A 24,678-nucleotide genomic window follows, 5' to 3' on the forward strand; every position below is an offset into this window, starting at 1 on the left:
AAAAAGTTAGTTACAGTGGCGGCCTCAAATGAGGGTCGCTACAGATTTTGTCTCTGGTATTATGTTCATTGCATTGTTTATTCCTGTCTGAATCCAGCAATAGAGCTTTCCCCAAACAAGAAAAAATACAATAAAAACAAACTAAAAAGAGATCAAATACAATTTTATATGAGATGAAAGGCTTACCTATAATATTTTATATTATAAAAATTTATAATATTTTATACCTATTCGAGAAATATGTGATTTAAACAAGAACTAAGAAATGGAATAAATGTAGCATTTGTATTCCACCGTTTTTCCTTGTTTAATTGTTTTTTGAGCTTTCTTCCCCTCAGATCTTGCTTTTTCTTTTTTCGTCCTTTATCAAAAGCCCTAAAATAGTAAGTCGTTATGGAAAAAGATCATAAGAGAAGATCCTACAAGCAACGAGCGCCTTAATGCATCTATAAGATTTATTAAAGATTATTTGTAGAGAAAACTATCCCACTCTCATATCTTATTACCAAATGTCGTACTACCTCAAAATTATATCATAGTCAAATGACGTACCAATCTAAATAAATAATTGTGTACATCAAAAAAAAGAAAAAAAAGTTAAGGTGTACACTGTCTGTACGTTTATTTACTATCGGTTAGTAACCGATTATAACAGAATTTTCAGCCCAAAAAAAACAAGAAAAGAACCCGACTATAACAGAATTATTCACTTCCCATCAAATTCTATACATAACATATGACCACACGAGTCGGGTTGTCATATCATACGCATTATACTGCTCTCTCTCTCTGTACTCCCTCTCTTCTCTCTCTCTCTCTCTGTACTCCCTCTCTTCTCTCTCTCTCTCTCTGTACTCCCTCTCTTCTCTCTCTCTCTCTCTGTACTCCCTCTCTTCTCTCTCTACTGCTCTCTCTCTCTCTCTCTACTGCCTCTGTTCTCTCTCTACTGCTCTCTCTCTCTCTCCTGTAATCCCTTTCTTCTCTCTCTACTGCTCTCTCGGTCTCTCTCTCTCTCTCTCTCTCTCTCTCTCTCTCTCTCTGTACTCTCTTTCTTCTCTCTCTACTGCTCTATCTCTCCCTCTCTCTCTCTCTCTCTCTCGTCTGGCTCTCTCTCTCAAGAAAGCAAGATATTGATCCGATTCTGCAACAAGAACAGAGAGACAAAGGTAAAAAGCCCTTCCTTTCTAAACTTGATTTTCTCTCTTAATTATTGTTCTATGCTTGATGGTAACATTTATACTTGTTTTGTTTTTGACATATATTCTTCGTCATTGTGTTTTCTTCTGATCCAGAGAAATAGTGTCCAATGGATCAGAAGAAAGAAGAACCGGAGAAGGACAGCATGTCTTGGAACGAAATACTCGCTTATCTTGATTACTTCCAGACTGTAGTTAGTAGAATCCAAGAAGATCAAGAAGATAACAGGATGAGGTTAGAATACCATCAGAAAACCATCTCTGAGTTGATTGATGGCGGCGGAGCAACCAATGAGTTCATGAAGCACAAGTTCAACGTCGATTTGTTGGAGTTTGGTTTCGAATCTTACGCTGGATTAATGGAAGATCAGGGTTATGAGGAAAAGCTGCGGCAACAAATTCGTACTCAGAAGGAAGCAACAGAGGAAGCTCGAGCGAACCGAAAAATCAGTTACGTTGAGTTGGCACAACAGCTTAATGAATCCGATGAAAGAATGAGAGTTCTCAATGGGATTCACGCCATGGCGATCGTTACCGGGACCAAACTCTCTCGTTTTCTGGTTGAGTACTTCTTGTTGCTTTCAGGATCGAAGCGGAAAGAAGAAATGGAAAGAAAGATTCAGGCCGTCAAGAATGCGATTCAATCGGAGAGTTTGGAGGGAAATTCGGTCATCATCGACACGTTCGTTTCTGTGGTGGAATTTGTGGGCCAGGAAATGGTGAAACGAGGTACAAAGAAGGACGCAAGGAGAGAAGAGGCCTCGACGACAGGTGAAGATGATCTCCTTGGTATGATCTTGTTTGAAGTCTTGAACTTTGAAATTGCATTTTCTCGTCCGATCTTTCTACCAACGGTGGCAAACAATGTATTTCTACAAGTTATTGGGAACTACATATCGGCATTGTTGGACTCGAAATTGAAAGCGATAGCGTCCTACATGAAAGCGCGTGAGGCGGGGGCATCTGCGTCTACACCAGATCATCAAGGTCTAATCAGGAGGAACAAGTTAAAGAACAAGCTGGATGCGGGAATTGAAAAGTTTTGGAACAAGCTGGAACTGCAGCCTAAGAACTGAGTAAGGCAGAGAGAAGTTCACAAAACAAAAATGGAAATCAGCAATACTGTTATCTTTCTGTTACTTTGATCAGATTACGAGATTTGTACTTCTTTAATACTTGATGAATTAGAATCCATGTGCAACAGTTGAATTTTCCTTATGCAATTTCATTTGGTCTTGGTTTCATATGCAATTTTAGTGTTACCTGATACATTTCTGTTTAGTAGCTTATAACTTATTTCAGATTTTTAAGAATTAGAATTGCAGTTATAGATTATGGAAAAACAATTCAAGTCACGACTTTGAACAAATGTAATAGAAGTAATATATTAAGCTGTGTATTAATATTACAGAAGGTATATGTAATAATGCGATCACAATAAGAAAGTTTGTAAAATACTTTTAGCTTCAGTTGAGTCTTCTTCTGGCGAGGAGAGTTTCTTTTTCTTCTCTCCTTAGTTTTGATTGTCAAGTGTAAATCACGAAAACTGGGCAGTTGCAAGTGTAAATCACGAGTTGCATTATTAATAGCTTTTACTATCCAACTATTAGGGAGGTGACATGATCATTTTGTCTATATTGATCGTGTTTCTACATTTGATATGCAGTACTAAGTACTAACCAACATTAAAATACGTGTCTCGTTTTTGTTTATCCCAAAAAGTTCTTACTTTTACGGTTTGGTTTAAAATAGATAGCAGAATCTAGGATTTCATAGGAAAGCAATCACATTGAAATGAAGATCCCGAGTTAAACAAATTCATGGAAATGTTGTTATGGGAATTAAAGACATATGGAACATGCTCGACGTGTATTAAAGAACTAAAATATAGTGAGTTCATAGAAATGCAAAGAAGATTTCAAATATTCTTTTTTTTTCTGTTTTTTAATTGATAAAGGTGGGAGATTTATACTAGATATATAAGTTGAAAATATTCCAGGAATATGGATTACTTCTTTCAATACTAGATGAATTAGACTCAAAATGATTCAGAAAGTGGCTTGTTTTTTATATTACTGATTATTATGGCGTGTATAGTACGCTTTGGTCGTTTTAGACTAATTATTGCGAAACAATTTCTTTTGTTCTTATAATTTTTTTTATTATTATTATTGTTCTGTTCAAAAGGCTTTGATTTAAAGTGGGACGGTATTTACAATTAATTGAAAGACGTGGACACATAAATAGCTAATAAAAAAATATTTGGAGACATCATCAGTGTTAAACACTATTACTAATAAAAAGATAAGCTCCACCTATGAGTCTCAAACCGCGGACTCACTTTCTATTAATTAATGGTGTTGAATACCACCATGCCATGTAACATTGTTCATAATGAAATGAATAGTTGAACAAAGAAAACATAGCTTTGATGGTTAAAGATACTTGGATTCCTCAAATCTTCAATAAAAAGGGTCTTTTTTTCGCTGGGAAATTAACTTGCTAATTATACGAGTGATCCCAATCTATATTTAAACATATGGTACGAATTAGACATAATTCAACTGATGAAACATTGGCCTAGCAAAAGTTTCTCGTGTTTAATGCAGCAATATCCAATTAAATAACAAAAACAAAAACAAATGTTGGGTGTGGGGATTAAAGAATATGAAACTTTTTGGACCTGTAATAAAGAAGTAAAAAAGGGTCCGGACTTTAAGACGTAAAAGTGATTTTTTTTTTTTTTTTTTGTGCTTTCATAAAATTGAGATAGTTAATATTAGTTTAGAGAGGTTTTTTACATTTTTTTTTTTCTGAATCATTGATACTATAAGTCCAACGTGGCAACTGCTTTCATGCTTAACGAATTACAATCAAAATCATTAGTTGAAATCACAACTTGTTATGGGACATTACGGTTACTACTCTCAACCGATCATAACAGAAAAACCTACCTCTTACAAAAAGACCAAATAAAATAAAATGAAAAGATAAATAAACACAAAAGACTAAATTGACCCTTCATTTCTTTACTCTATTTCAATCTAAGCGTTGATTCTCTTTCTGTCAATAAAGAAAGAAATAAAGGAATAAAAGAAAATATCGAGAAATTAGAGAGTTTATAAATAGCGGTTACTGCTCTGATCAGTCAACATAACAGAAATACCTACTTCTCCTTCCGTATAGGTCAATTCTTCCTAAGTCCTTTTCTAAACGTTCTCTCTCAAGAAAGAAAGAAAGGAATGAAGAAATCAAGCAAGAAACAGAGAGAGAAAAAACAAGGTATAATTCAAATCCCTTAAATTAAACTTCTTCTCTTTGATTTGTTATTCTTTTTTATACTTTTTTATGTTGTGATAACTTGTTCTTCATTGTGTCTTTCGCAGAGAATCCGACAATGGAGAAGAAAGAAGATGAAAGAATCGACCGGCCCGGAATTGGCAGCGGAGAACAGAATGAGGACTCTTTTGCGTCTGCATTCAACCAGCTCGATTCTGCTTTTCGAATGGTAGAAGCACAGCTGATACATTACGAAACAAAGTTAAGCGAGTTGCGAACAACCGCAATTCGGCATATTCTCAACGGAGAAGTCGAGCGTCTGAAAGATCTCGAACAAGAAGTGAAGGAATTCAACGCGAAGATTGAAAGGCTCATGAAAACCGTGGAGGGTTCCGCAGAGAAATTGAATGATACGGAATTGGCAGTGTTTGAGCGGAGTGGTACTGAATCTTTTGCTGAATTTGAAGACGGTTACGACGAAAAGATGCGGGAACAAAATCCAATGAAGATGAAAGAGGCAGAGGAAGGTAGACGGATCGGGAACAAGACTTTGATAGAGATGCTGGAACAGCTTAATCAATCTTCTGAAGGAAGAAGCGCTTTCGTAGGGATAAAGGCCACGGCGATTAGTATCGGGATCGATATCTCTTATCTTCTGGTTGATTACTTCTTGGTCATCTTACTGTCAGAGCCGGAAGACATAGAGCCAAAGATTGAGGAAGTCAAGAATACGATTCAATGTTGGGAGAGCTTGGAAGCGAATTCGGTCATTATCGACATGTTCGTTTCTGTGCTGGAATTAATCGGCAGAGAAATGAGGAATAGTCCGAGAGGAAGTGCAGCCGAGAAGGAGGAGATCATGAAAGAGAGTGTTTCGTATGGTAAACGAGAAAAAGATCTTCTCGGTACGATCTGCTTTGAAGTCTTGAACTTGGATTTCGCTTTCGGTTCTCCAATCTTTCTGATGAGGTCCCCCCACAAGGAAATATTAGTGAAAATTGGAAAGAATATAATCAAGTCGTTCAAATTGAAGATGGAAAGGATACATTTGAAGATTTACGAGATGTGGAAAATAGAATTTCAATCTACCGAAGGCGACATAGATCCGGAGACGATGGAACTTAACAAGAGGCTGGAAATGGAGATTAAAGAAAGATGGTACAAGCTGAGCTTCAGCAAAGAACTGATTAATAAGGTAGCAAGTTTACATATAAAATGAAATTAGAAACAGTATTACATTACATTGGTCCGTTGTATTTCGAATTTTTGATCAGATCAAGAGATTTCTACTTTTTTTCTTTCATATTTAATGAATTAGTCTTCAAGCTATACTAGTTAAGACTTAATTTTTGGTGACCCTATTTCCTTTACTATGTTGGCTTCTTGGAATTGTATTTTTGTCTTGGTTTAGTTCTTTGTTTGTTGAATATGTTGACAGTAGATTAATGTCACTAAGAACTTCAGCAGCAAATTTTTCTACATCTGACAAATATGTTTTACAGTCCATGTCTATTATATTCAAGTGAACTACCAATATACATGATTCAGGTCATTTTGAGAAATTTCGTTTTTCCTTTTCGGTTTTTGAGTGAAAAATAGTATTCCTGATCAAAAACAAAAGATTACCAGGCTTTCTAATTTACAAATGAACTAGATTTCTTTTTACAATATGTCATTTGATAGTCGTCTCTAACAGTACAAATAATTCAGTTAAAAAGGTTAATTACATGATCTTCTTACTTGACAGAAATTGCAGAAACAGAATGAGGTTTTATAGATAAAGGGTGGTCATTAAATGTTTCTTCTTTTTGCTCACTCCTGTCCTTGAGAAAAACCGTATACAAAAGCTGCAAAGTTAAATTTCTATTTCAGCAGTTTTTACCTTATATTTTGCCATTTCATAGTGAGTCTCATTTTACGAACAATAATTAGACTTGCAATTGAGGACTCTGGAAAAAACTATGGATGAGATAAAATGTGTCCTACCATACATAGCAGCTGCTGCTTCATGCAGTTTCTTGTGAGGCTGAAGTATTAGATATTAGATATATATGCAGTTTTCACTGTCAATATATAAGGTTTTATAGCTTGTGGAGTAAATATATGTGTGTGTGTTTGTGTATATATATATATGCAAAACTAATCATCTCCATAAGATACAAAAGCATTCTTAATTTTTTGAGTCATTTATCAACATTGACTTATGATAAGGTTAAGGAAAAAGTTTAAAAAACAGAAATATTGGACGTATATATGCCAATAGAAATAGCCTCCTGAAAATTATTGCTTAATTATTTGAGAAATGGATACTTCATTAAATCATGTTGCTTTCTTGAAATGAAAGTCAAGATGTAATTCCTTAAGCTAGCTTAATCATTGACAAGTTTACAAAATTGAAGACCTGAAGAAAGATGAGTTATGACCAATTCAAATCATCAGTGGCTCAGTCAAAAGGATTATTTTATATGCTTTGCTGTATGGAAGCTCTTACACAACATAAAATTGCAAGTGCAATCGTTTTCGACGATTTTGTTAAAACTTTTTATTGTTTGTGTTACATATTTGCTTTGATCTTTGTAAATTTTTGCTTTGATTTTGTTTTTGCACTTTTTTTAATGGTTGACGGTCAGAGATCAAAACATTTTCGCTTTTGGCGCTGAACAAACTAAATCTTGATTTTATGGTCTAAAGATTTTTTCTTTTCGAAATTTTTTGATTGATTTGTAAATCTTTTTACATAACTTTTTTTTCTTTTTTTTTTTTTTGTAACTTGATAACCTTTATGACGCTCCAGAAACAATTTGGTAGATTATTAATGTACCAGAGAGGACTTTATAAAAATAACTCAATAAAAAAATTTTGTTAGTAAAATAATTTTTCTAAAACTTTTATTTATAAAATGACTATGGAACGACCACTTCTTACAACCCAATCATTCTTCATAAAAAATAAAGATGATCACTTTGTCAATTTCATTTTGTTCGATTGTCATTCTAACAGATTTCTCTGATTGCATGTAATGGTAGTAGGCCTTTTTTGTTGAAAATTACTAAAAAATAATCTTGTAGATTATAAACACCAATCTACCAGATTACTGACTGAGGACCTATGCCAGCAGATTTATTAGATTACCCGTGGAAATCTTATAGATTACTTGTCTGACTGCGGCAATTTAAGTAAGGGCAATTTTTAAAAGGATAATCTTGAAAAATATCTTTTGAAAGTGCATGAGTCAGGATTTGTACCAAAATTCTTAATTTATAACATTTTTAGTCAAATAATTACACTAACAAAATGATATTTATTAAGAGTAAAGGTAAAAGTCTAGACTCATGCATTCTTAAGGGTAAAATTTCCATTTTTTCTTTTTAAAAATACTCCTTGTAATGGAGCTCCTTCTACCCCTTAACATTAGCCCATATATTTCTACTTTTTAGACTAGAATTAGTTAAGAGGTAGAGTTTTTTAAAAGGAGTACTTTTAATAAGTTAGATACTTAAAAATGTAGAAAATATGTAACTTTCTCTTTAGAGGTAAACATACTTGAGGGAGCATAAAGCTAAAGTAACAATATTCCTGTGGCATGAATCCAAAAGATAGCTCTTTTGCGGGGCATTCACCATTGGATCTAAATTTTTAAATAATAACAAAATACGAGACTCTATCAGATCAAAGGGTGTATTTATGCCATTAAGGAAAAAAAAAAAAAAAAAAAAAAAAAGAGTTCAGCTTCTAATCAATGATTAGGTTGACTAAAGACAATAATCCCTACATTCTCATTCTTAAGGTTGAAGGCTATTCTTTTTACATAACATTATTTGTGAAACATAGAAACATAGCATGACCTGCAAAATTTTAATAAGGGTAATTGGTACCATTATTTTATGAACTTTGAGTATAATGATATTTTGATTCTTGGATTTTTTTTATTTTGATATATTAGTGAACTTTTAACTTTTTAATTTTGACAACTTTGATCCCTAAAGATAAAATTGAAATGGATTTTTATAATTGAACAAAGATAATCATGTGTCCATGCACGTAACTTCAAATTTTATAAAATCGTTACGTTATATGCAAATATATATATATATATATATATATATTATTACTATTAAAGGCTATTGAAAACTATAATATTTCGCATTTATTATAGCTATTTATGTAAAAGTTTCGGCTATTATGTGATGAAAATGTGATTATTTAAGTCAAATTTCAAAAATCATTAATTAATCATTTTTAGTACTGCTAGAAACCAAACTGTCAAAAAATAAATTAAAAATCAAGGAGTAATTTGTTAAAACTAAAAGTTCCGAGACTAAATTGACACTATATCAAAATTCAAAAATAATAGTATCAATTGGATGCCCTTAAATGAAACGTGGAATTGTTATTATTTCTATTATTATATTTCCTAAAATAAAAAAAGAAAAGATTGTCCATTTTTTATCTAAACAAGCTGACCTATCTTCCTAACTCATTCTCTCACATCAACTTTTTTTCCCTTTAAATTTTCCTGTGGATCATATTTTTAACCTTTCGTCCTTTTAAACAATTGAATATATAATAATATTTTGGTATTCTTACTTATGCGGTTATACATAGCAATCGAAATGCCGCATTGCGAATGACTTTGCTATTAGCAACCCTAATGAGTCACATTAGGATAATATTCTAAGTCCACAATACGCCACACCCTTCCCTTTAAATTATATCTCTGGACACGATTCCGTGAATTGTTATGTTACATCCGTCAATTACTTGAATTGTTTGAATTATTCAACTCGAGAATTCCAAGATTGTCAACTTTGACTAGCAGCAACATTATGACACATAATTAGTACCAATGCTGAATTTAGCTAAGAAAAGTTTGTGTGTCCATAGAAACATTCATTAATGAAATTCAAATCTGGCTCCTGTAGTCATAAAAGGGAACATTTGAAGAAAATAATTATTCATTCATTTTTCGCTGTAAATATGATAGAATTGGCATAATTTCTCCATGCAAAATATGTTTCAGGATGATATATATTCTGGGTTTTTTTTTTTTGGTGGCCCTCTTGAAATGAACATATATATGGTGGTCTTAAATATTCTTGTCCTTGCGATAAAGGCAAAGTTTACATCATGCCATAAATATATATATATATATATATATATATATATATGATATACCTAGTCAAAAAGGAACGTCAGATGAGATTCTTCAATCAATTACTTCGGTGTAGACTAAGACAAAGCAGATTTTCTATAGTGCTAAGAACCTTCAAAGTACGGAGCCCATTTCACAATACTAGATCTCAGCCACTTTTTTCCTTTCCCACTTTCAGCTCAGTCCTTTTTGACTAATAAGAAAACCATGGGAACCTCATGATTTACATGCTTCAAAATTTTTTCATTGAAAAAAAAGAAAAAAAAAAAAAAGCTTGTAAATCATAAAACATGTCTTCTTCATTTTGTATGCCTTAATCAAGATATTTAGAATAGACAAACAAAAATTTTGTAGTGTATATATACATGGATACTAAAGTCCAGTTCATTTCACCGATTCGAATTTTACTACAGTAAAAAACAGTCATATCTCACTTTTTTACTACAGTAAAAAACTCTCAGAAACACATCTCAATTCGAATTAAAAACTTAAATCTGCGAATTAAACGAGACCCTAATTCTCTCTCTATATATATATATATATATATATATATATTATGGAATAGTCGAGATTTTGGCAAATAATTATATCACGTATATCTATATCTGTGTGTGTGTGTGTGTGGCTTCTGCTTAAATATTGCAGGAGTCATCATACGGCATTAGATGTTTTTGCCTAGAAAACTAATATAGGAAGGAAAAAAAAAAATCGTTGCCATGGACATTAGATGTCGAACATTAATTAGTACATATGGTTACCACACCATTGTAGAAATTCTACGACAAAGCAAGTCGACAATTCATATGAAGAAATATCGAATCAAAATGTTAAGTACAAACTAGATTTTTCAGGTAGGATCAAATTCCTAAAATTAGATCCTTTTGTTTTTCCTTTTATGTGGTGCTGTATCTCCTTAAGTTAATAAGTGACATCAATCAAAGCGAGAAAAAAAAAAAAGTGATATGACCACAAAATTTAGCGTACGTACTATCATATAAACATGAGTAACAAAAATTATTCACCAAAATATAGCAATTAAATTGAAGCAGAGATTATAGTCAAAGAGCAATTATCTGTGTGTTCACCCACTGTGTTAGAAAAGCAATTGCTTAGTATAGACTCATATTTTGTGAATTGATTTTTCCCCCAGATAACAAAATAAAAGAAAAATAAGAAATGAAACAAAGAAGTGAAAAAAAAAAAAAGCACACACATAACTAGTAATATGCAACTGTACATAACATGCATGAATGACAGAATTTATTAATAACCAAAATATATAATAATTCGATTCAAGTACTATAAAGCAATTAATCAAACAGCTGCATTATTATTGTTTCTGCCCATGGAGTATTTTGAGTAGAAAGAGATTTAGATTCTTTTGTAAGAAAAACCTAATCCTCCATTTTGTATTCCCCGTTCAAAACAAGCAGAAGACTATACTCAGTCGAAAATGAATCCTGAATGCGAAAATTCATTGACAGAGAGATCTTTGTCCGTGACAAAGCCGTTGGAGTACATCTCCGTAACACTACTAGCGTTCATGGAGGCTATTTGATTGAAGAAAACATCACTAGTCATTGTACTGTTAAGAGATGAGTACGCACTTTGGTGGTCTTGTTCCATATTATAATTATTGTTCTCTTGGAAATAAGATCGTTGTTGTTGTTGTTGCCGTTGATGATTCTGTGGTGGGACCTCCAGCTCCGGCTGAGACGACTGGTTTCGGAAAGGTTCGGCGATCGGAGTTGCGTTTTTGAGTCCGAAGTTCAAGTTCACAGGGCCTTTCTGGTTGACAAGTGAAATATTGGAGTTGTTGGGACAGCCGGTGAACTTCTGAACCAAGGCTCGGAAGTTCTTAGCGTTGGCGTTGAGAAGGGTTGTCGGCGTCTTCTTCGAAGCCCTAGATCGTCTCCGGATTGGCTTCGACGGCGTACTAGAATCACCGGCGTGAGCTTGATGGTGATCATCATGCTTGTCGGTGATTTGATCGTAATACTGTAGCCACTCTTGGTTAGAACTTGCCATAGTTTCTTTTTCTTAAGCTCGTTGTTTTTGTGATGAAAGAAAGGAGTTCGGAACGGCTCTTTGTAGTGACTTTAGATTTCTTGGAGTCAAAGGTAAGACTAGTCTATACTCTTGACCGTTGATTATCTTTGTGGGGGAAAATGGAGACTTGGGGCTAAAGAATGTGGGCATTGCAAGCTTCCAGGAAATTGCATGTGTTAACGTCAATAAGATCATCATATCTTAAATTTATATACATGTGTCGTTTTAAACTCGTACGTTGGTTTTGTATTGGAGAATATCTAATTTTTAGGTAGGGTCTTAAGAATTCCTTGGTCAAAAAATTGCTAAAATCAAGAGATAGACTTGTAGTTGTGGAAAACAAAACGTGGACATTATCCACTTTTCATGTCGATTGTTTTACTTTTTCACACCCACCAAATCCATCGATAATATATTCTTTTGGTGTGTTTTTGCATAACCCATATGTGGAGTAAACTTGACCATTATTTTATGTAGGATATTCCTTGACATATGTGATTTGTGTGCATTTGCTTAAAATCGGTTGACAACTATATTTTTTAATGTATGGTGAACATACAAAAGATCTGTGACTAGGGTCTAACTCGATTAAAACCCGCATGCATACATACATAAAATATATCCACATTATTATTTTAGCATTTTAATTAGCTTATGTTCTTTTACAATTGGCATTTTTGTTCATACTTGTTGATACTTTATAGGTATGAATGTAACTAACATGTAAAAGTGCTCGGTGCCACTAACAAATTAGAAGTGACTTGCTGTATCTAATCTAACATTTATAAACTCTATTGCTAATTACTTGTTACATATATATGTCATAGTATATTTAAAATTAATTAAGATCAGGGTATTTAGTTCATGGATTCAGGTTGGTTGGGTTTCCTACAACCCTCATGTGGAGCTACTCTTGACGTTGAATATGTGAATTTTTCCGATCATTCCATTCGAAATATCATTATGTTCCTTTCTCATGTGTTCTCATATATTCTCTCTGTAATAAATTATGATGTCGCTCTTTATCTTTCGCACTTAATTTATTTGTTCATAGCTAGATCAATCTAAGGCAAACAGATTAAATTTTAACAATATATAAAGACTCTCGATAAGTTTCTATTGGTAAGTTCAGTAGTATCATGACTACGAACAAACTCGTAGAGATTGCATAATATACGTGATTTGATCTTAATTACTTAGAAACATTGGCTTGTACAGCAAGCGTTTTATATATCTTATGCACATGCATACTTTTCTGCCTTGACTAAGTTAAGATACATTGCATACTTCTCATATCCTTTAAAGTTCTTCCATAAAATATAAAATAAATAATAAAAAATTAATTAAAAAAAATTCCTTTGAACGCTTCAAGTTTCATATTGTCTTTTCCCCTCCGATAAATTGGAAAATCAAATACATCATTATCTGTAAAAATTGAAAAATTAGTGGGGCCCTCCATCTTTGCTTTGACATGTCAACTGTAAAATCATCACCAACTCTATTTGAAACGAAAATTAAAGAAATGCCTATAGGAATATATTTAACTTATCCTTTTATTTGAAGATCTGCATTATTAAACTTTCCTTCCAGTACTTTGTAAATTTAGTTCGTTTTATTCTATTTTTCCGTGAACTCGCTTGTGGTATATGTATTTATTTTTATTTTTTTATTTTTTTTTTGCTGAGTTGTGGTGTATGTATTTAATAACCGAAAGGCAAAATGACTGAGGCAAACATGGTTACATTTTTTTTTTTCTGAATTAGTTTATATTGCTATTAAATTGGTAGACAATTGAAGTGGGTGTATTTAACCCAGATCAATACTCACCCTCGCCGAGATAATTAAGGGTAGAAGAATTATATCGTATAATCCAATAAAGCTAGATATATATTGAAGAAATTTGAACAAAGAATACAAAAACCAATCGATCGACACAAACTAATTCGAGAAGCACAATTGCACCTACGTGTCTTCATTTGCTGTTTCAATTATTTCATGTTGATTATTTTCTTAAGGGTAATTAGTATTGTTAGTCCCTGAATTATGAACATTGTATTACTTTTTCAGCATATTACTCTCGGAGTTTTGATTTTTTTTTTGCACTTTAGTCACTGACACTAAAATTGACGAAATTTCACAAAAACAATCATGTCACAATTGCATGTTAACTGAACTGAAATTTTTACAGAATAATTACATTAAATTCAAAATGTTAACTTTAAGGATTTCTAACAACGATGAAGAGAATATTTTACATTTCTTGTATCCATATTTCTCTAAAACATTCTATTACTCTATGCGATTGAAAGGTGATTAATGTAAGATTTCAGAAGTCACCGTTAATTTTAATTTAGGGCTTACAATTGCCACACACATACACACACACACACACACACACACACACACAAAATCATAGAGAATAATCTGCCACGACAAAATGTTTGAGAACCATATAAATGCAAATGCTCTCAGTTAATAGTGCTAATAATTTTTTACTTTGAAGAGTAAAGCCTTTTTCTTACATTTTTTCGCATGATGACTAAAAATAAGAAAATACTTGTGGGCCTCATGCAACGTGACTAATACTAATTTTATGTTGATGAGTAATACTCAACACCACTACTACTGATATTTTATAGTATTGTTTTTAAGAATATTGGCTTGTTTGAAATTTCTCAAGTGCACAGTTAGTAGTGTGCACGCATGTGAACGCAATTACTATATATTAATACAAGTCTACATCTACTGACTACGACGTGTGCAAACTGTAGATGAGGGAGACAAATTTTGAAAGACTTGTAAAGTTTGGTCAAAGAGCGGCAATTGAAACAATTATGAGATTTTAGAAATATTAAAAAGCTAGTTGTAACATTGAGAGCCCGTTTAATTCTTTGAGTTTTTAATTTAAGTTGAGATGTAATTTTATGTAAAAAAAATTTTATTGTAATAAAAAAATTAACTGTGACTATTTTTAAAAAATTTTTACTGTAATAAAATTTAAATCGGTGAAATAAACGGAGCCTAACAATCTTTGAAAAACCATAATCGCTAATGAGGGAGTGTATGGCCAGCCACATTTGCTTTTGTTCTATATATGTGTTTGACTAATAAAGTATTTGCGTCAACTCAACGCTAAGATAGCTGTTTTTATTTATTTGCACATCAATTGAAAACTAGCTAGTAAGATAGTCCTTGTTTCTTAAGAACTTATGTAAAGCCTTCACAAGTAGAGAGTTTTAAAATAGCAGTATATATAAAACAAAGCGGTGTGTAGAGGTATAAATTTGACATATAATTACTTTATTATTATTATTATTATTATTATTATTATTATTATATATATATAATAGAAGATGAATCGCTTTTTATTCATATTGGAAGTCCTTGAGATGTTTGCATCATAAGAAAGTTCAAACAACAAATATCACATTTATACACAAGGGTCGGTTTGACAAGGTTTCCTGAAGATGGTTATGAATACTCATTATTTCTTACCCCAATTTATGTTGGGATAATCCAAAAGCTTCTTATTACCGAGTGTGGGACTGAATTTTCACAAAAATAAATGAATAATACTAGCAAATCATGAAGCATATCACTTTTGCATTTTTCGATCCAAATTGCACTTTTTAGCTCAAACCAATTTAATCTGGACATGTGCGGATTTAAGAAATTCGCATGGATTAAATTCTCATCCAATCCAATATGCAATTAACACATCAGCAAATCCAATATAGTCAAAAATTTTGATTCATTCAAAAGACATCTAAAACTAAACAATAAAGCTAAAATTCATAAAATCACAAGTCAAGTCTTATAATGATTCTACTCATGTTACATCAGTTAGAAAGTCATATTTCATATTTAATAATTTAAGATTATAGCATATTTATATTTTAATCCTAAACCCTAAGGTATTTAAAAAAAATTTAATATGTGTGTTGATCGGTTTGGATCAGTTACTTTTTATGTTCAATCTGCAACTGATTCGCACAAGTGCAAATTTGATGAAGTGTCATTCAATCCAAGTTGCGGTTAATCTGTTATGTGCACTTTGCAAATTGGAATGGATCGATCTAATCGAGTAGTTTCATATTTTTTAACAGTTCTAATGGTTATCTTACAAATATTTATACTATTTTGTTTTTTTAATTGGGAGAATACTCAAAACATCTCCTGTATTTTGCTTAAATACGACATTTGCCTCTCTTATTATACAAATATTATAAGCACATGCTTATAAAATTAGAATCAAAATATCCACTAGGTTAAATTTTAAAATAAGATAATTACCCTTGCAAACCTATATCAAATCTTATTCTAAATATGACAACTAAAAAATTAAATAAAAAATTTTTAATTTCAAAGTGTTACCAATAAATATTTCAATTAAGCAAATACTTCATTTTTAAGTTGTTTAAGACTGATTTTTATTTAATATTTTGGATTTATAATGTTTTTAACTAAAGGCTGGGATGGGTAATAGTATTTTAAAACTTTGCTTCAGTGGTATTTTGAATCTAGTTTTGTAAACACGGTTTGTTTTTTTTTTTTTGGCACAATAAACGGGGCAAAGAAGGTGTTTAGGCAAAACACTTGGGTGTAACGCAACTTTGAGACGATATATGCAATCTCAGCTTGATCTTCGAAAAGCATCCTAATTCCTAAGTAAAAATTGATCTCAAATTAAATAAAGTTTGCAGCCAGATTAATTTGTGGTATGGTGATTGGACGCCATCACTCTACAATTAAAAAATTTATTCAGATAGCTCTTGACCTATAATAAATCAAAAACGACACGGTTACTTCTTTGTCATCTGTTTCTACTCTCCCGTGATTAAAAATAACACCAACATGAACCAAGAAAAATAGTAGTCCCGCAAGTGGATTGACAAAAGGTTAAAACCAAAGAAAATTATTATACAAGTAGCATTTACAAGGACTGGGGTGGTAGAATTACACCACGTGGGAAAAAATAAAACAAAACAAAAAAAAAAACACAAAATTTGGGCCCAAATTCCATCGAGACCCACTTTATGTAAATATCAGTAACCTTCCTGTGAAATGAATGTGAAATTTTAACTTTTTATTTTTAACTTTTTTCCTTGACACACTTTCTATTCTACAGTTATTTCTAGTATAGTGGTAAGCCTTGGTTTTCTGTATCTCCTAAGTAACAAAGAAGAACATACAACACTAACAGAAGACATAGCCATGCACGCGCCAGCTGCCCATGGAGGCAACTGAATCCCCGACGACGGAAAGAAAACTCCGGCAGCAATAGGGATCGCTACGACATTGTAAGCCATGGCAAACACATAATTCAATCTGATTCGAGAGAACGTCTTTCTCGAGAGATCAATGGCGGTAATCACATCCTCCAAATTGCTCCTCATCAAAACATAATCCGCCGCTTCAATGGCAATATCTGTCCCCGCTCCAATTGCCATACCAACATCTGCTGCGGCTAGCGCCGGAGAATCATTGATTCCATCGCCAACCATTGCGACCGTACTTCCATCATTTTGAAACGAACGAATTACATCAGCTTTTCCTGCAGGCATTACCTCTGCCCTTACATCGTGAATGCCAACCTGCCCAGATTATGGGAGATATTAGAACAAGACTATAACAATGCCCCTTGATCATTCTATAATTTAGAACCATGTGGCTTATGTTAGTTACTACTAGTCATCAGTGTAAATCTCAAACTCATTGAAATTAGAAAAACAATCACAAAAGGTCAAAGCCGATTAAGGCCCATTTATCAAGGGAAAAAACATGCACACACTTGGTAAATTTGGTTTAGTTAGAAAAAGAAATGGAGACAACCTCCTTAGCAACGGCCCGTGCTGTCCTCCAATTGTCCCCAGTAACCATGACTGGTCGAACGCCCATTTTGCTCAGGCCCTCAACTACCACAGCAGCTTCCCTTTTCAGTGGGTCTGCAACCCCCAAAACACCGATTAAATTACCATCATATGAGACAAGTATGCCTGTTTTCGCACTGTCTTCAAGATCTACCACAAATTTTTCCACATCATCAGGGATGTTGATTCCACTCTCAGTCATCAACTTGCGATTACCAACCTGTTCAGACAAAGTCCCCAAGTAAGCAACGCCCAAGTCACAAAGTTTATGTTCCAGAGTTCAAGTTCTATGGAAAGCAACTGATCACGATTAAAAATAAGCTTACCAAAATCTGTTTTCCATCAATAAAGCATTGGACTCCTCTTCCAGGCAAAGCAGAAAATTCTGCAACATCAAAAAGCCAACCAGATACTGCAGAGTCTTTGTTATTGCTTTCGGCATCCTTAGGAGCAGAATCATCAAAGAAATGAAAATGCTGGGCGTATGCAACTATCGCCTTTGCCAGTGGATGTTCGCTACTAGCCTGTAATGACAAGAAAGGAAAACCAGTTTGGTCCCAAATTAGCCTACAAAATGACAGAAAGATGAATTGTCCAGAGAAGACAAAAATATACATGACAAAAGACGTCAATAGGTTTACTTATAATCTATTATCCAAATAGCAGTATTTTTTTTTTAGCACTATCAGCAAGTCCAGCAAATAAACAGCAATGAGAACAGCGAGGAGGTGAAATAGCAGACATAATTGAATTAATTATGAAGTAAGAATTCACCTCTGCAGAAGCCACCAATTTAAGGAATTCTCCACGGTCCATTCCCGTGAAAACTTTTGTGGTTGTAACCGAAGCCTTTCCCTGAGTTAGGGTACCTGTTTTATCAAATATCACATACTTAATTTTTTGAGCCCTTTCCAAGGCATCCCCTCCTTTTATCAGCACACCATTGTTAGCACCAACTCCTGTTGCAACCATGACAGCAGTTGGTGTTGCCAAGCCGAGAGCACAAGGGCAAGCAATCACCACAACTGATATAGAAAACATAAGGGCGAAGACGAAGTGATTTCCATTTTCTGGGAGCCAACTTTCTGGATAGGCTCCAAGAGCTCCAGCCATGTACCTGCAGATAGTTGTTGGATTGGATGATATGTATTTAATAAAATAGGCATAAAATCTTAAAGAGAACATAATTGGCTAATTCTACTTCTTGAAATGTGAAAATAGAAATAGATCACTCTGAACTTACCATCCCAATAATGTCAACAACGCCAACATAACAACAGTAGGAACAAAAATGCTTGCAATCTGCAAGTCAACAAAGAATAGAAATATTAAGACACCTTGATATTTTATTTTTCAGGTTTTTCAACAGAGAACTTTACAGTAAGCAGATAAGCAATAAAGTAACAGGCACATATATGTCGAGCTGATACATCAGATGGCATGACAGGTGAAGCAACGACAATGAGAAAAAAATTGAATTGACTCGATAAAGGGAATCTACTAGTTGAGAAACAGCATAGCTCCCATGCAGAAAAGAACGTATAACTGAGTTGAAGAATTTGATCACAACAGAAACAGGCATCAGACGCATGCAAAAAAGACAGGCATGGAGAACTCTTTCAACAGCTGAACAAACTCATTATGGTGCAATGCCGTTAAAATTTATAGGCAAAACTTGAAGCAATTTTCCGTATATATCACTTACATATCATAACTTGCATTGTCATTTATGGCATCAACAAAGACAAGACAATGAATCAACATATTCTAAGATATTAAATAACAACTATACACTTTGACAAGAAGGATTATACATTTCTAGAAGCAGTGAAAGCATCATTTTCAATCGTACTATCATTTCTTGGCCAATAAATACTTGGCTACCACAAGGTATAAAAGCAAGTTCTCTGTAATGACAAACAAAACGCATTTATAATATAATCTTTAGAGTGGTAAGAGTTCTACAATAAATGCAGTAGAAAGACAATCCCAAATTGAAAATACGAAACACTTACAAAATCTGCAAATTTCTGTATGGGAGCTTTGGACATCTGTGCCGTCTCAACTAAACTGATAATCTGACTCAAAACTGTATCAGAGCCTACTTTGGTAGCTTGTATGTGTAGAGCGCCATGTAAATTTATTGTACCTCCAATAACTCTTGAACCGACCTGCTTTGAAACAGGTACAGATTCACCAGTTACCATACTTTCATTCACATAACTTGTACCCCAAGCAACAAGACCATCAGCAGGAACCTTTGCACCCGGTAAAACTTTCAATGTGTCACCAGGCTGAATTAATAGGGCATCTATTTCCCTTTCTCCGATACATCTTCCGTCTAGTATTAGGATTTATATAACTAGTCAGTTATTCAGAAGTTAAAAACCTTTATTTCTTTCACCATCATGTAAAGAAGAGAAAACAAAATGTCATAAAAGTTAAAACTCAATGTGTTTTCAGCAATTTCATTGAAATGCAAAACTTCAATATGCAATAGCTTGAAGTAACGAAAGTAAATAACTTCCAATAGGGACAGAGATCTTCATCAGTAAAGGTGGGAAGAAAAAAAAGGACATCACAACTATGTACCTTTATCTTTGATAAGCAACATCGCTGTTGCTGGTGCAAGTTCTACCAACTTCTTGATAGCGTCAGATGTTTTCCCCTTTGCAAGACACTCCAGATACTTTCCTAAGAGCACAAACGTGATCAGCATTGCACTTGTTTCAAAGTAAGTTGGCGACCAAAACCCAGTGACTGCACCATACAGAAGTGCGCAAACAGAGTAGAAATAAGAGGCCGATGTTCCCAGTGCAACCAAAACATCCATATTCGTGGAACCATTTCGCAGAGCTCTGGCAGCAGCAATGTAGAACCGCTTTCCAACAACAAATTGAACAACACTCACCAATGCCCACTTCAACCAATCACCCATTTGGAAGGGCCCACATCGCCAGAGCAATAAGGAATAAATCAGCGGTATGTGAGGACAAACTACCCGTATGAGAAAGACAGGAACCTGACAGCAAGTTATCAAGTATCAGTAACTAATTCTTCTTAGTTAGAAAAGAAAACAATTGGTTACTAAGGGTTGTCCTAATGATGACACACACAACAAAAAATAGAAATAAAAATCAAAATTAATTTTGTGTAGTCTGCCAGTCTGGTCAGATATAAGTTATCTCATGCCTGCTTTAGTGAGATCTGAAAAAAAGATATGCATCACTATAACAACTAATGTGGATAAATATCTATGAAGTGATTTTGTTTGATTCAATGCTACTAAATGGGTGAAAAATGAGGACCAAAGAGATTATACAGCTGTGAATACCAAATCTATATGCATGTAAAAGAAAAACTCACACTGAGAAATAGGCTAGAGATGAACAATCTAAACATATTTGAGGCTTCTTCCACATCCTTAGAAGTCATTCTTGAATAAGGGTTTGCGACATGTAATTTAAACCTTCCGCTACTTCCCCCTTCAATCCCATCAACTAATGATCTTGAATTGACAACTTCAGGATCAAATAGGACTTCAAGTTCTCTTGTAATTCGGTCAAAATAAAATTGCCTCATTCCCTTCAAGTTGCTAAGTATGCCCCCTAAAAGCTGTACATCCACGTCACTGTATATGCCAGCAACCCCCAAAACAATCTTATCTTGTTCACTGCTCTGTAAAAAGGCTCCTTCAAAACCAGCATCTTCAATCGCATTGACTATATCCTCTTTGCTGATTATGGCTGGATCATACTCGACTTCACCTAATGAAGTTGCCAATGCAACGACCGCCCTTTTGACACCAGGAAGATCTCTTAAGATGCCTTCAACGGAGTTCACGCAAGCTGCACATGTCATGCCTCCTATAGAGAACTGCCCTGACAGGGTTCCTTGAGGCTTTGTCCCAACTGCACTGGATTCAGGTAGAATCTCTGCTTCAAACCCAGCATCCTCGATTGCGCTCTTGATGTCTTCATCCTGAATTAGGACAGCTAATGAAACACTTTAGTGTCTATTTGACAATTTAACCATAATAAGTATCAAGACCTCCAGAGAAGCCTCATAAAAAAGTGCAGGGAATAAATCAATTGATGACTTTGAGAACATTCAACTATTAGCTTCCTGGAGCAAAATGAAGCACGTCACACGAAACTGCTACCAAAACAAAACAAAAAAACCAAACCAAACCAAACCTTAAAATTACAGGATGTGGGGTTTAGAAAATCATGAAATTCAACGAAGAAGAACTACCTAAAATAATAATGATTTGTACTGCAGCAGACATTCGATACTAATCCAACGTTTGCATTTATCCCTTAAAAGGTCTAACCTTTCTTGTTCCAATACAAGTCCATCTGTTAAGAACAGCCTAGTGGCCACTTGTAACCGATAACCGTCTTATTTTGGGAAACTTAATTAGACGGGTCTCAAGTTAATTAGACTTCCCAGGAGAAAAAGGTAAATTCATAACAACCTCATTTTCAGATCAAAAACAGAATATGGAGTTGTTGGAATGATATAATAACAAGTAACATCCATTATACATTGCAAAATAATGAGAGGAATTCAGAAGAAAAGAAGGATCAGATTATAGAGACCAGAGAGAGACAGACGGGAAGGAAAAGGACGGAGAGAGAAAGGAAATATCTAAGCTTGTCACTTTACTATAATTTGGTTCATCATTATACATCCAAAAATAGCAATTATGTAAAAGAAAAGAATACCACCCAACAAACCCAAAAACACCGAACGACCTCATTATACTCCACTTATTTAAGCTCAATTTTTATTTTTTTATAAAAATTTAAAGAACTCAACCAAAAGAGAAATCAATCAAATTACTAACCATAAGCAGCGAAGACCAACCCACAGTTTAAGCTCAGACTTCAAGGAAAAAAAAATAAGAGAATTTAATACAACCCAAAAAAACACTCGAATCGCATTCACAGAATCACAATCAAAACTCAGAAAAACAACCAAATTAAGATTTGTTTAAAAAAAATAGTAACGGTGAGAAGCAAAGATCAACCCGCAGTTCAACAAGCTAAAAATGAGCTGAGAATTGAAATTACTAAAAATCCAAAAAAAAAAGAAAAAAGAAATAACTAGTAGTAATTGAGCAGAAAAGAAATAGTCAAAACCCAAATTCGAAGAATCGCCAACCAACCTTGACCAATCTGGGATCAAAGACCACGTCAGCCTTGTTCTGAAGAAGAGCAACGGAAGCCCTGAGAACGCCATGAACGCTCATCAGAGCTGCTTCAACGGAATTCGAGCAAGCAGCGCAGGTCATTCCGGTGACGCCGACCTGAATCCTCTTCATCGTCCCCTCTCCGATTACTCCCTCCTCCTCCGAATTCTCGTACGCGTCGAGGAGTCGCACCTCCTCGAGGTCGCCGGAGTCGCCGGCGCCGGAGACGGAGAGCTGGGTGAGCTGGAGGCTTCTGCTGTTCGGCGCCATGTTTGGGGAAGAAAAATGGAGGGGCAAACAGAGGTTTTATTTGTTCGTGTGAAGAGAAAAGAGAGGAAAATTTTGGGTTGAGATTTTAAGAGAGAGGAAAGGGAAGGGGAAAGAAAGAGAGGAAAGAAGAGAGAAAGGGGAGGATCTTCCGAGGGAGATAGTTGAGACAGCAATTTCTTAACTAAAGTAGCTGCGAGAAAGAGGGTGGTGGTGGGGTCCGTTTGGTCTTTGCAGGATTTTATTTTTCCGATAATACCCCTCACGATTCTGTTTATGACAATCAAGTCTGAAGGTGTACTTGTACTTTTGTCCACACAAAAAAAAATGTTTTGGCCGCCTCTGTACTACACGCTATAAGGGGTTGGGGAGAGAGAATGTCAATCTCTCTCTTCTCTCTTTCTTTCGAAAATAAAACAAAAGAAAATTTGATGAAGTTACGTCTGTTTGATAACGTTTGTGACTTGTATTCTGATTTCCAACCATGTTGTTTTGCCAATGAGTCACTTCTTTTTTTTTCTCGATCAAATATAGTCTCATTTATTTTACATATTCAAATTTTTAATTTAAATTGAGATATAGTATTTTTTGAAAGTTTTTAATTGTAACAAAAAAAGTTAGATGTAATATTTTTTGAGAATTTTTAACCGTAGTAAAATAATTAGATGTGACATTTTCTGAGAGTTTTTAACTGTAAAAACTAATAATTGAAAATTCGAATCAGTCAAATGAACGAGATTTTGAAAGATAGGATATAACTTGTTTTTTTATACTCAGTCAAATATTAAAAAAAATATCTATCAAATATAGCGTTTGGTTAGTGTATTCGTGTCATAATTTGAATCATGGTTTGTGATTTGCTATAGTATTTTTTCTCATAAAAAATACACGTAAATCGAGAATAATTTTGAATTATAATTCTAAATTTATGAACCAAACGTTTTAATTAAGTTGACCTTTACGCTAAAATATTTCTTTTGTAATGCTTTTATTTTAATTATTAAATATTAAAATTAATTAATAAAATCAAATTTATTTCCAATAATTACGTTTCTAGATCACCGATCAAAATATATAAATAAATAATACCTTAATTACATTTGATGATGTGGTTTTTTATATCACTTGTTACTTTAACAAGCTAATGAATAAATATATACGTATATTATATATATAGAGAGTGAGGGGGATTTAGAGTAGAGCTAATGCATTGATCTTAATTACCTTTTTTGGGTAGGGTTCTACAACCTTTATGTGGTAATTATATAATCATTTTCACTTTCATAGAACAAATTACGGCCACTCATAGATCTATTTAGAAGTAAAAGGGGAACTTTCAGTTGAAAAGTAAGAATAATCTTTGAGATGCTCTACAAGGCAAAAAGGAGTAACGGTTAAGATAAGGGCAGTTGAGGCTCTTTTTTATTATAAAAGCCAAATTGAAATCTCAAAGAATATTCGTTTAATTCATTGATTCGAGTTAAGTTAAGATGTGGTTTTAATTGAGTTTAACTATAGTTAAAAAAAGTTAAATGTGACTTTTTATGATAGTTTTTAACTGTAATAAAACTATAATTCAAAACTCGAATCGGTGAAATAAACGAGGCAAATTCAATTACTACAATGTTTTTTCTCATAAAAATTCAAATTCAGTTTTTTTGCTACAATGTT

General features: G+C 33.7%; 2 protein-coding genes across 2 annotated transcripts; both read right to left on the reverse strand.

The window, feature by feature from the left end:
- Window positions 1-10,845: 10,845 nt before the first annotated feature.
- Window positions 10,846-11,749, reverse strand: LOC21384836 (VQ motif-containing protein 22). The gene has a single exon (XM_010089629.2). The coding sequence runs from the start codon at window positions 11,653-11,655 to the stop codon at window positions 11,071-11,073; it is 585 nt and encodes a 194-aa protein (XP_010087931.1). The 5' UTR covers window positions 11,656-11,749; the 3' UTR covers window positions 10,846-11,070.
- Window positions 11,750-16,560: 4,811 nt separating this feature from the next.
- On the reverse strand, window positions 16,561-23,123 carry LOC21384837 (copper-transporting ATPase RAN1). The gene is made up of 9 exons (XM_010089630.2): window positions 22,717-23,123; window positions 20,913-21,527; window positions 20,139-20,568; window positions 19,562-19,887; window positions 18,790-18,848; window positions 18,321-18,663; window positions 17,873-18,070; window positions 17,509-17,766; window positions 16,561-17,270 (listed from the first exon to the last, which is right to left on the reverse strand). Exons 1-9 carry the CDS (start codon window positions 23,008-23,010, stop codon window positions 16,794-16,796), a joined length of 3,000 nt encoding a protein of 999 aa, XP_010087932.1. The 5' UTR covers window positions 23,011-23,123; the 3' UTR covers window positions 16,561-16,793.
- Between the last annotated feature and the right edge of the window lie 1,555 nt (window positions 23,124-24,678).

This window comes from Morus notabilis, unplaced genomic scaffold (assembly GCF_000414095.1).
Source record: "Morus notabilis unplaced genomic scaffold, ASM41409v2 Scaffold4905, whole genome shotgun sequence".
NCBI lineage: Eukaryota > Viridiplantae > Streptophyta > Magnoliopsida > Rosales > Moraceae > Morus > Morus notabilis.